At 38.0% G+C, this 11184-nt stretch overlaps 1 protein-coding gene across 1 annotated transcript in view; it reads left to right on the forward strand.

The window, feature by feature from the left end:
* Positions 1-11184, forward strand: part of LOC107685931 (septin-9-like) — a 69629-nt gene that overhangs the window by 41670 nt on the left and 16775 nt on the right. Inside the window, exons 3-4 of the mRNA XM_016482695.1 lie at positions 3975-4250; positions 11131-11183. Of these exons, the coding sequence (XP_016338181.1) occupies positions 3975-4250; positions 11131-11183 (329 nt within the window). The remainder of the gene's footprint in view (positions 1-3974; positions 4251-11130; position 11184) is intronic.

Raw genomic sequence — 11184 nt, forward strand, 5'->3', positions numbered from 1 at the left:
TATATATATATATATATATGTATGCCTTAAACAATATTTCAAAATTGAGTTAGTGCAGTATGTAAAAATTTTAAGTTGTATAATTTTTAAGTTCAGTTTGACACATCTAGTTGTACTCCCTATCAAACAGATTTTTTTTTTTTCAGTGAAATGTGAGTTAAAATTACACATTTATGGTTTGGTGGCATTAAAATTTGAGCCTTACTGATGGGGTCATGAGGAAAAAGAATACCAAAACGTTTAAGAAACACTGTTTTATATAATATCCGAGATGCTTTGTACTAAGTAAGAGTGATTTGTGTTTTTTCACTGTGTTTCTTGGTCATGTCAAGTGAAGATGGGCCACATCTGTGAACAGTTTTATTAAAGAGCAAGAACAGACACTGAGCAAACCCGGGGACAAATCTGCTTTTATTTAAACACAATATGCAAGGTTTTTATTAAATGGTTCCAACTCCTTTCCTACTTTCTAGCCCTTTTCTCTCACTCTGTTTGCTTTTCTCAAGCCTTTGGAAGACATTGTGTCTACCCTCTCTATCTCCAAGCAGTTTATTTGTCAGCTTCTATTAGAGTACAGGCAGGTTCCAGACAGCATCAAATAAATAAATCTGCCAATCCACAGTCAGGCTGTCTCCTCTCCCTTTTGCATAAGTTTTGCTTCTCACAAAAGTCTTACTTCAAACATTGTGCATTCAACAGTGACAACACATACTTTTGAAATTACATAAAGTTCAAAGCCAGAAATTCACTTGCTTCACCTCAAGTTAATGCAGTCTTGCATAGATCCTCAGGTGCTGAATGGATCTCTTGAATGTAATGCCAGTTAGGGAATAAGAAGCCCAGGATTAGTTCCATTTTGGTGGATGGAGGACGTAGGGCATATTTATAGCTGATTAAGTCATCTGGACCAGCAGACTGGATCCTCAGTTCACGGAGGTTGTCTCAGCTGATCAAACGCAGCACAGGCTGCATGCTGATGTCCTACACATAGTTCTTGACTCACTGAAATTAACATTAATCAGCTTCTGCATGTGCCATATAATGTTTTAATTTGAATTTTAATTGGACAGTGTGACTCAGCAATACCGAAATCACAGCATGAGAAAGTCTTAAGTAGTCGTGAGAAAACCGTATTGAGGTGAATAACATCTTTGCAGCCTCTGGCAACAGCACATCATCACTTTCACAATGTTCTTCTTCTAAGAAATACTAATGCCAAGAAACTTAACAATGTGTCAATTTGTGCCTGAGGTGGATGATCATATAATCATATTAGTTGCAATCAACTCATGGTGTAGCTTGTTGTGAAGGGATAGTTCAACCCAAAACATGCCAACATTGTGTTTTTTTGTCTATACACTGAAACCCAGTCGTTTTCAATGTATGAGCAAAAACAGATAAAACATTCTTGAAAGTACCTATTTTTGTGTTCCTCAGAAAAAATAAATTTATACAAATTTGGAACAACGTGAGGGTGAGTAAATGAAGAACTATCCCTTTAAGATAAATTCTGTTGTTTTGGTGTACTTTGCATTTGTGTTAATGACTTTTTGTTGACCTGTTAATGTGACACACTCATGTATATGAAGCAATCAGAGTGTCATGTTGGGTGCAGCTCACAGTCACTGCCATTAGCAATGCATAATAAAGGATAGTAGACTTGGCATTTCCTGGGGATCATTTTACAGTCCCATGTTTTCATACACAAATGAGCTGATTTTAACACACACATGCACACTTCGCATGTGGGTGTGAAAGCAGCTGTGGTCTTGGCAGGGTAATGCAGCTCGTCTTCTCAAAATTGAGATGATCTCTTTTTATATTCTAGATCTTCTCATATTAGGGCTGCACGAGTATGACAGAAATCATAATTGTCAATCATTCCCTTGAAATTGTAATTGCGATTATTAATTATAATTATCACAGTTTACATTGAATGATATTTTAAATAGCTTATACCATTGTTTGATGCAACTGCATGCCATATTTTTATATGAAAGTAAACAAGCTGTCTATAGCGTTTCTATAGCATTAGGCCTATCGATCTATCTATCGATTCTGTATGTTATATAGTAAATTGTCATTACAAAGTACGGTAGACACAGTAAAATTGTGTGTGTGTGTGTGTGTATATATATATATATATATATATATACATATTAAATACAATTTTACTGTAAATAAATACATTAATACAATACAGTAACTTAGTAAAATAAGTGTATAAATGTCACAAAAGATTAATTCAACATCCTGTGGGTGTGGCTAATTCTATTCATATTAACATTAATAATTTAAGAGCAAGTCATTTCTTAAATTCAGAAATTTGCCCAACGCTGAGCAGCTATCATGTATATTTGTGGACATAGTGTGATTTTGACTTTGTTTTGAACAATGTGACTGGAGTATTGTCTCCACCAGGACAAATTTAGAGGTTATCAGGGAGATTGTTACCATTCCTCTTATAAAACAGAGCTGTCTCAAGATGGTAATGGTATAAACTACAGTACAGGGATAAGAAAAAAAAAAAAACATTAGTCCAGTAGCACTATCCACCCCCTGCTGCTGCGCTCACTAAGTCAGATGGGGCATCATCCGGCCGAGCCATCTGACAGGTGTCCGTGCCTCAGTAGTTAACCAGTGCCGTGTGAACTGCTGTCTCGGTGTTGGCCGCTCTCGCGAGTGAACTCAATTGAGCTGAACAAACTGACATTCCGGCAGCAACCCCATTTCTGCTCTTTGTTGCTGTTTTTCCACTGCTGACACTATGCTGCATGAAGTTCAATGCACATTTGGGGTACTTTACATATCCATTTCCTTTTTGTGAATGCAGAGTAAACCTTAAGATAAATTCAACCTCTTCCTGACCCACATATCAAGCGTTAATAAATGAATCTAATGCCTCATTTCAGCCCGGGATGGAAGCACAATTATGGACAATTCTCAATTCTTCGTCCTCATTATTTCAATTCCCCGTCTGAATCGATCTGTGCCTCACCTACATTTGCCTCCTGTCAGTCATCATAATGTGTATTAATCTCCACCTGCATGCTCTGAGCATGCTCACAGCACACAGCTCTCTGGCTCATAAACAAGCCCGGCAAAAAATGAACATCTTTTCCTCAAATTAATTGCAGCAGTGAATTGTGCATTATGCTAGCACATAACATGTCAGCAAACGTGGGCGCTAGATAAATGTCTTCAAAATAGAATCTCAGTGTAAAAATGCTTGAAGGAAACTAACTTAACCTGGTCCAGGGCTTTTTCTGCTTCCTTAGCCAGGCCAGTCATTTCTAACCTTCTACAAACTTTTTCACAAAAAAAAAAAAATAAATAAAATAAAATTATAATTTAAACAGTTTTGTTATGATTAGCTAAAACTATTAAAATATTTTTGTTAATTGAAATAAAATAAAATTTAAATATTAAATGAAAACCTCAAATCTGAAATAAAAATAAAGCTAAATAGAAATGTAAAAACCGACAAAAATGACAAAAGCACATAACAAAAGTACTATTAAATTTAAAATAAAATTAAATAGAAAAATTAAATATAAAAATAAGTTAATTCAAAATATGAATAAATAATATAATTATATATAAATAATACGAAATAACACAATATCATAATAATACTATATAATTTAAATCACTATTTAATAATATAATAATAATAATAATTATTATTATTATATATTTTTACACACATTTTTTCCTATCACTTTTAAATGTGATTCATTTAATGCCTTGCACATTGCCAAAGTTCCATAGTGTCTTGTTTGTAATTTTTAGGTTTCAGAAGGGTACTCTTGATATGTGGAATTATTGTCAAAGCCTTTCAGACACAAACTGCAGGGACTCATTTGGAATAGAGATTTTTATAAAGAAAAAACTCCCTGTGTAGTATTGTTTAAGGACTTTCTGAGAGGTTTCTGTATATGTTAACACTTGTGGGTCTCTCTCTCTCTCGACAGACACAGCGCAGGAGCAGGGCCTGGATCTGGAGCCACCTGTCCGGATGGAGGAGGAGAAGGAGGTGATGGAGGAGGAGAAGGAGGTGATGGAGGAGATGGAGGTGGAGGAGAGAGTGGTGGAGATAGAACATCCTCTGCCATGCCTCAGTGAATCTGACACACAAGGCATTATCAAGGGCAGAGATCTATTCGGATATGTCGGCATTGAGGCAGTGTTGGACCAGATGAGACGCAAAACCATGAAGGCTGGCTTTGAATTTAATATCATGGTGGTTGGTAAGTGGAACATTGGTCAGACTTAAATTGGACTTTTGAACAGTTTTTTTAAGCAGGATATGTCCAGTTTGTATTTGAACAGGAAAAAATATCAAGCCTTTAAAAATACAAAGCCCTCAAACCTGGTTCAGAATAGTACATTGAAATTTTAAGTGACAGGCATAACAGCTCGGTCTAAATGACTTCACACCTCTTGTTTTCTCTCTGCTCAACGTGTGAACTTTACCTCGTTTAGTTTTTGCCTCATGAGCTTAGTTGAGATAGGGACGATTTAGCCAAGACTGCAAAGATGCAAATAGAACAGATTTGAGGTGTCAAATCAGGTAAAAAGTCACAAGCATCAATAGCTGAATGTGGTTGTCTGTGAAGGGGGCAGGAAGACTGTTCAGCCTATATAGTTCAGCCTCTAACAGGAAACACAGACAGGTGAAGAGGAAATGGTGCCATTGACTGTTAAGGGAAATGTCTAAAACTCAGCTCTTTTCAGAGACTGTTATTCAGAAAGAGCTTGTTAAAAACAAATATTACATAGGTAGTAAGTAGGATGGGTGATATAGCCAAATTATATTGCAATATTTTAATATTACAATACATGATATGTTTGCATGTATGCATCAAATTAATCAAACTGACAGTAAATACTTACATTTTTACAAAGATTTCTATTTCAAACAAAAGCTGTTCTTCAAAACAAAACATGATTTCTACAAAAAAAATAAAAATACTGATACACAGAAGTTTTAAAATGTTATGAAATGTTGTAATGATATAAGATAATGATAAATGATATAGGAAATGTTTCTTAAGCAACAAATCAGCATATTGATTTCTGAAGGATCATGTGGCACTGAAGACTGGAGTAATGGCTGCTGAAAATTCAGCTCCGTCATCACAGGAATAAATTACATCTTAAAATAGATTAAAATAGAAAAGAGTGTTTTGATGAAATTCATGAGAAGACTTAAAAGTCACAGATTTTATGCCAGGTTACCTGCTAGTGCTGTACTCTGCCGGCTAGAGCTTGCTGGCATTAACTGTCCTGGGCAGTTACTGGACATCTGCCTGATTCAAACTGGCCACCTTATTCAAGCCTGACCAATCAGAGCTCTGGAACCTCCAAAATCCCCCTGTGCATCTATCAAGAGAGAGAGGGTAAGCATGCAGGAAGGAGGAGGAATAGGAGGGGGTGTTGGCTGAATGTGGGCCTTACCTAATTGAATGGCAAGGGCTATTGTTGTGTTTTCTGTGGGCTGGGAGGCAGGGCCAGGCTTTAGCCGAATGTGGCTCAGAGTGTTCCCCAACTGGGCCAGCCAAGGGGATTTATGATGGCCGTAGCATCACAAATTCAAGGCCATCCAGCTCTCCAGTGAGAGCCATTCTTCTTTTCCACTTTTTTCATTCCTCACTTTTTTTAACTGAGTTGCCAGGTTTCCCTCTCCCTTGCTTGTGCTTTCTTTCCCCTTGGTAGCTCCTCCATAGTGGTAATAGAAAGGACATTTTGCCAAATCCTTCAAAGGCTGTGAGTCTCACGGAGAAGCACAGTATCAGCCGCTGTTCCACAACAATGTCAGCAAAACAAATTAAAGCTGAAGTGTGTCGTTTCTGCACCACTGACTTCACCACTAGCTTTCCAAACTGTTCTTCCAAAACAGTCCTACAACCCCATTCCCATCTGTCATTGTTTGGACACTCAGGTAGACCCACCCATCCCAGGAGCATTTAGTCTTTCTTTTTTATTATTATTATTTAAAATAATAAAAATTCCCACAACAGTCTCATTTCCATCTGAAAGGACAAGTTCGCTGAATTTAAACGGCTTTAAGTAGTACATGTAAATGAACAATGTCTATTTCTGTCTCCATGTCACCTGTTTTGTCAGCAAAACACAGCATCCAGTAGACTTTTGACAGCTTCAAGGTTTTTGTTAAAACTATAGGTCACATTTTTGTATTCCCACCCACAGACAGTTGGATCAAGCCCAGAGCATTATGGGTGTTGAAGTTTCCCTATCTTTTTGGCAAAAGGGAATGCCACATCCCTTTTTATGTATTCATTTAGCACTATTTTACTGCATACTGCATAGTAGGACTGTAAAAAAAAAAATAGAATTTCGAATATTCATCGAATAAAAAAAAAAAAAATCCATATTCGAATGCAAAAATGTTGCATTCGAATTTTAGATCTGCGTCTGCCGTCAGACAGCCTTATCAGTGGCGCACGAAATGGGAAGACAATGTAAGTTTCATTGCATTTTAATGCTTTTGTTAGCCTATCCAGTTGAACCCACTAGATGCGGCAGATGCGATGTTCATTCAATATATAGCGGAAAACGAGAGCATCAGTGTGGCGAATATGTTGTTTACAGCGAAAATGAAACCAAGCCGTTCACACAGAACGCATATTTATCACATTTTCTAGCGGGGCATCTATCAGCGTTGCACTCGCGTCTCGCACAAGAGAGCGGCATGTTTAGAAAGCCATGTAAAATTAATGTAAGTTCAACTTTTAAAAAACATGTCTCAAGACTTTATGGCGGTTTTCCCCCAACCCACTGTATCTCATGTTTTTAAATGAAGAAAGTAGCCTACTCTTTGTGATTGGTTTTCAGTCCTTTGTATTAAACTATACATACATGCATGGTGCTGTTTTTTTTTCTAATTGTTTAAGAAACTTTATTAATTATATATGGTTTATAAACATTATTTTAAACATTATGCACTTTTTTTCAAAGATAGTCATGTTATATTATTACGCTTTGAAGAAACGTGCATAATAGTTTGCTCAATGCGCCCTCTTGTGGCCTCAGGAGAGAAGCCAAAAGCTTTTTTTTACCCCTAACTGAAATTATGCCTTTTAAATTCGAATATAATTCGAATTTTGATCATATTTAAGTGGAAAATTCGAATGTAGTTTTTCAGTCATTTTGACAGCCCTACTGCATAGACAGTCGAGTTTTCTTAAAAGTTAATCTTGCCAGTTGTGAATTACCCTTTTAAATTAGGCTTTGTATTTAATTGTATCGTATTTAATTTAAGACATTTTTAATAAAATTAAATTATTTTATTTTATTTTTCTAAGGCTAATTTCACATTTTAGGTATCTTATATACACAATATTTTCACACATTTGCTAAAATTACAGCTTGATTAGAAATTATGTACAATAAAAATACTTTTAAAATATTTTAAAAGCAATATCATATCCACACAATAAATACTGCAATGTTTTTTTTTTACACTTATGCATTATGACTTAATGGCACAATATGTAAGATTTTTTTATTAAAATATCCAAAAACCACTAGAACAGTGGTATATATTTTGCTGACTTGTGTACTTACATTATCCCAAATGTTTCGAAGAATGTTTAAATCCAGAGAAATAAGCAATTTTAACTAGTGACACGGACCGTGTCCATAGTGTCATTGTGTCGCCTGCCAATGATGTCATAACCTCTCGATTTCCGGTTTTGTTTTGTAGAAAACATGGAATCACCAAAGACGCTTTAATATGTTGTGCGTTTTAATAGACCGGTGATGACCGCACAGAGTAGCATTATAACAGAACTTTCAAATGGATCTAGTATGATAAAACAGTGCTGCCTTTTTTCCCCACATACGCACGACCGGAAGGAGCGGAAGCGGTCGACTGTGGCATAATAAAAGCTCCGCTGCTTTCGAGCCATGTGTCACTCTCGTTCAGCGGCCTCGTTTCGCTTCGACGGCTTTCAGCCTCACCCTGCTTCATTCTACTACGTTAATAAATCATTAGCTCATCCATGAACATGATTTCTGCCTGAGTCCCGATCCATGAACTTGATTTCTGCCCGAGTCCCGTCGGATTGCATCGGCTGTGGGGATGAAGACAACAACTCCCATCATTCCACACTCATCAAACTACGCCTTTGCCTCTTTGTTTATTTTGAATACGCGCCCTCTAGCGGCGAAAATTAGATATTGTGTCTTTAAATCAGTTATAAGCATGAAAAAAATGACATCAGTTACATTAAAACATCAGTTTTAATGTGATGTTTATCTAACTTTTTCTTTTTTTTCAAATAAATCCCTGATAAAGTAGCCAAAGTTGAAGAAACACTCACTGAAACATTTAATAAATACACTTCAGCTTTAAACATGATCCACTCGAAGTGTGTGGGAATGATATTAAGAGAAGATATGACAATAACAGTCTTCACCTTTTCTCATTTTGGCCACTTGGATGCTTTTCACCTCTCTATCCAGAGCAGCTTGAAACCTGTTTGATAGGGAGCAGAGCAAAGGCATGTTAAAGCAGATCAGTATTGTGATTAAATCTGCAGAGCAAAAACAGTGCTCACTTCCCCAAAAGCTGGCTCTCTAACATTTGGCCTGTGCTAGTTTCTTCCTTGGTTCAGTGAACTGTGGAGGTTACAGCATTGGTATTGTAGTATGTATGGTGTTGCTTTCCATGCCTGCTACTCTGGACATGCATCAAAGGTGAACCGCTCTCTCCCTTTCCCGTTAGAGACAGGCGTGGAAATGGTGGTAGAAAAATGGGAACAAGAAAGATCTGTTTGACTCACTCTCGATGCACAGAGCTATTGCTAGATCATTTGTTTTCTCCCTTTAATGTAGTACAAAAGACTTTTATTTTGAACATGGAATGTTTGAATTTAAAACAATTGAATGGTTTATGTACATCTTCTGTTTGTGTATTTTGCTGTTGCCTTGACAGCGCATTGTAGAGCACAAGGGCAGGGGTTCTAACAAGGGTGTGTTTGGGAACGCTAACATGTATTAGCTAGCATGACATGACAGTGAATGCAAACTTGACAAGATACAGGAAGAGGAGGAATTGTGCAAAAGCAAGATATACACAACAGGATGAAACCGCAGGAGCGGAGGAAACTCTACAGGATTAGTTTGGCTTGCTACGCTCGCCTGTCTCCATTTTCCTGCCCTGGGATGCTCTTATCCGAGAGTCGCACACACATATGGTAGCACTTGGAGTCTGTTGGTCTGTGTAGTTTGTCCTCAGTTGTAAAGGTCAGGACCTTTTTGTAGCCTCTGGGCTTAAACTACTGCGAGTCTCCCAGTTTCCCATAAGTCAAATAGCAGTCTGCTCCCAAATACGAGTTTAGCATATTCTGACATTTTTAATGCAGTCAATACATTCAGCTTTGTTGTCGCCCTCAAGTCAATGGGGCTTTGTAGATATTGTGTTCAAAGAAAAGCTTTGTAAATTGTGCTTCAAAGTGTCTCAGAGGAGATGTGTTTTCACCATTTGAAATGCTTTTGAGAAATCAACTGGAGTTAAACACATATGACACTGGTAAAATTACTACCTGAATTTGTTAAGAGTTTCATGTGGTTGTGGTAAATGACAGGCTGTTACAACGCGGTGCTTCTGGGTGAATGTGTCAATGCATGACTCAGACAAGCACCTGACTGGGCTTAAACTACTACTTTTTTTCAACAGGGTGTACTAAAATACTCTAAATAGTGTCACTACTGAATATAAATCTTGCAACAAAGCATGACCAGTGCAGTCCTTTTGCAAAATGAAATAGCCTTATGAGCCAGATCTTTTTAGTGAATCCAAAATATACAGCACGACAGGTGAAGTCTGAATCATGAATGAATGAGTCGGTTCTTGTTAGTGAATCAAAAAGATGCAGGGTAAATAGAGTAGTCTGATTCCCAAACGCATGAATTGGTTCTGACTGGTTTTAAACACTTACAGCCTAAATCAGTGTAGTTACTAGTTGTTCATATGACAATGTGTCCAAAAAACAAGTATGGTGCAAAAATGTCATCAAAATTTGGCAATGGATTTGCATTTCTTTTTTCCAGATATTTATTAATATTTCTTCCAAAATGGTATAAGAATCATTTAGGGAAATCAAAACCTCTTGTTCCCATCCCTATAGACCAGGTACAGTAGCCTATGTGTGACTACACTGAAATCTTCAGGAAGCCCTGTTTTGCTCAGGCATTGTCTGAACTAGTAAATCAAATAGGCCCAGGAGGATACACACAACGTGGGATGTCAATTCCTCATAAATTTGATGTCAACTGCCTTCCATGGTAAGAGGCCATGGCGTAAATCCATCAAAGCCTCTGTTGAGGTGGGCAATGATGGAGGAGCCAGATCTCCCTGGCTCTGTCGTCTGTCTCTGTCAAATCGTTTCATCCATTGACAGCTTCCCGAGGTGCCCAGGCCTCTCAACAGTTAGAAACGGAACGGTGAGAGCATTTAGCACATTCCCCACCCCTGCCCTGCGAACAGGAAGCTGACCGGTGGGCCCGAGGGGCCCTCTAAGCGAGACAGAACACACACTGCCCATCATCAGCACTCAATACTAAGCGGCTCACATTAACAGAGCACATGTCCTTTGAGGCTATGAAGGTGGCCCCATAGATTTACCCTTATTTGTGTGAATTGAGATGGCCTTGATAAGGCTCCCTCTCTGGTAATAGCTTCCTCCCTCTGATCTGATCTCCGTGAGGACTAGTGTGAAAGAGTCATTAAGTGGAAAAGCTCCCCAAAGCTCCCGGCGGTGTGGTGTTGTCAGTGTGTTTGGACACCCACCAGATAAGACGCTAAAGCACTTTGCCTTGGCTTGACCTGGCCCTATTACATCTCCGATGATTTACAGTATCAAGGGCTTATGTATACCCTGGAGGCCTACGCTGCCTGGTCATGTGATACTTTATGACCTCAATTTTATGTGTGCCATCTTATCTGTGTGCAGTAATAAAGTTTTATCCCCCCTGCTAATGCTAAGCAAAGGTCGTCCTGCAAATAAACGTGCCCAGGGTCTGCTACATATGCAGTTAATTGTACTTTACTGCAGTTTACAAACAAAAAGCCATTAAATCTGTTCTCGTTTTCATTGACAGGTCAGAGCGGTCTGGGGAAGTCAACGCTCGTAAACACACTCTTCAAGTCCAAGG

The sequence above is a fragment of the Sinocyclocheilus anshuiensis genome, unplaced genomic scaffold (assembly GCF_001515605.1).
Source record: "Sinocyclocheilus anshuiensis isolate Anshui unplaced genomic scaffold, SAMN03320099.WGS_v1.1 scaffold701, whole genome shotgun sequence".
Classification (NCBI taxonomy): domain Eukaryota; kingdom Metazoa; phylum Chordata; class Actinopteri; order Cypriniformes; family Cyprinidae; genus Sinocyclocheilus; species Sinocyclocheilus anshuiensis.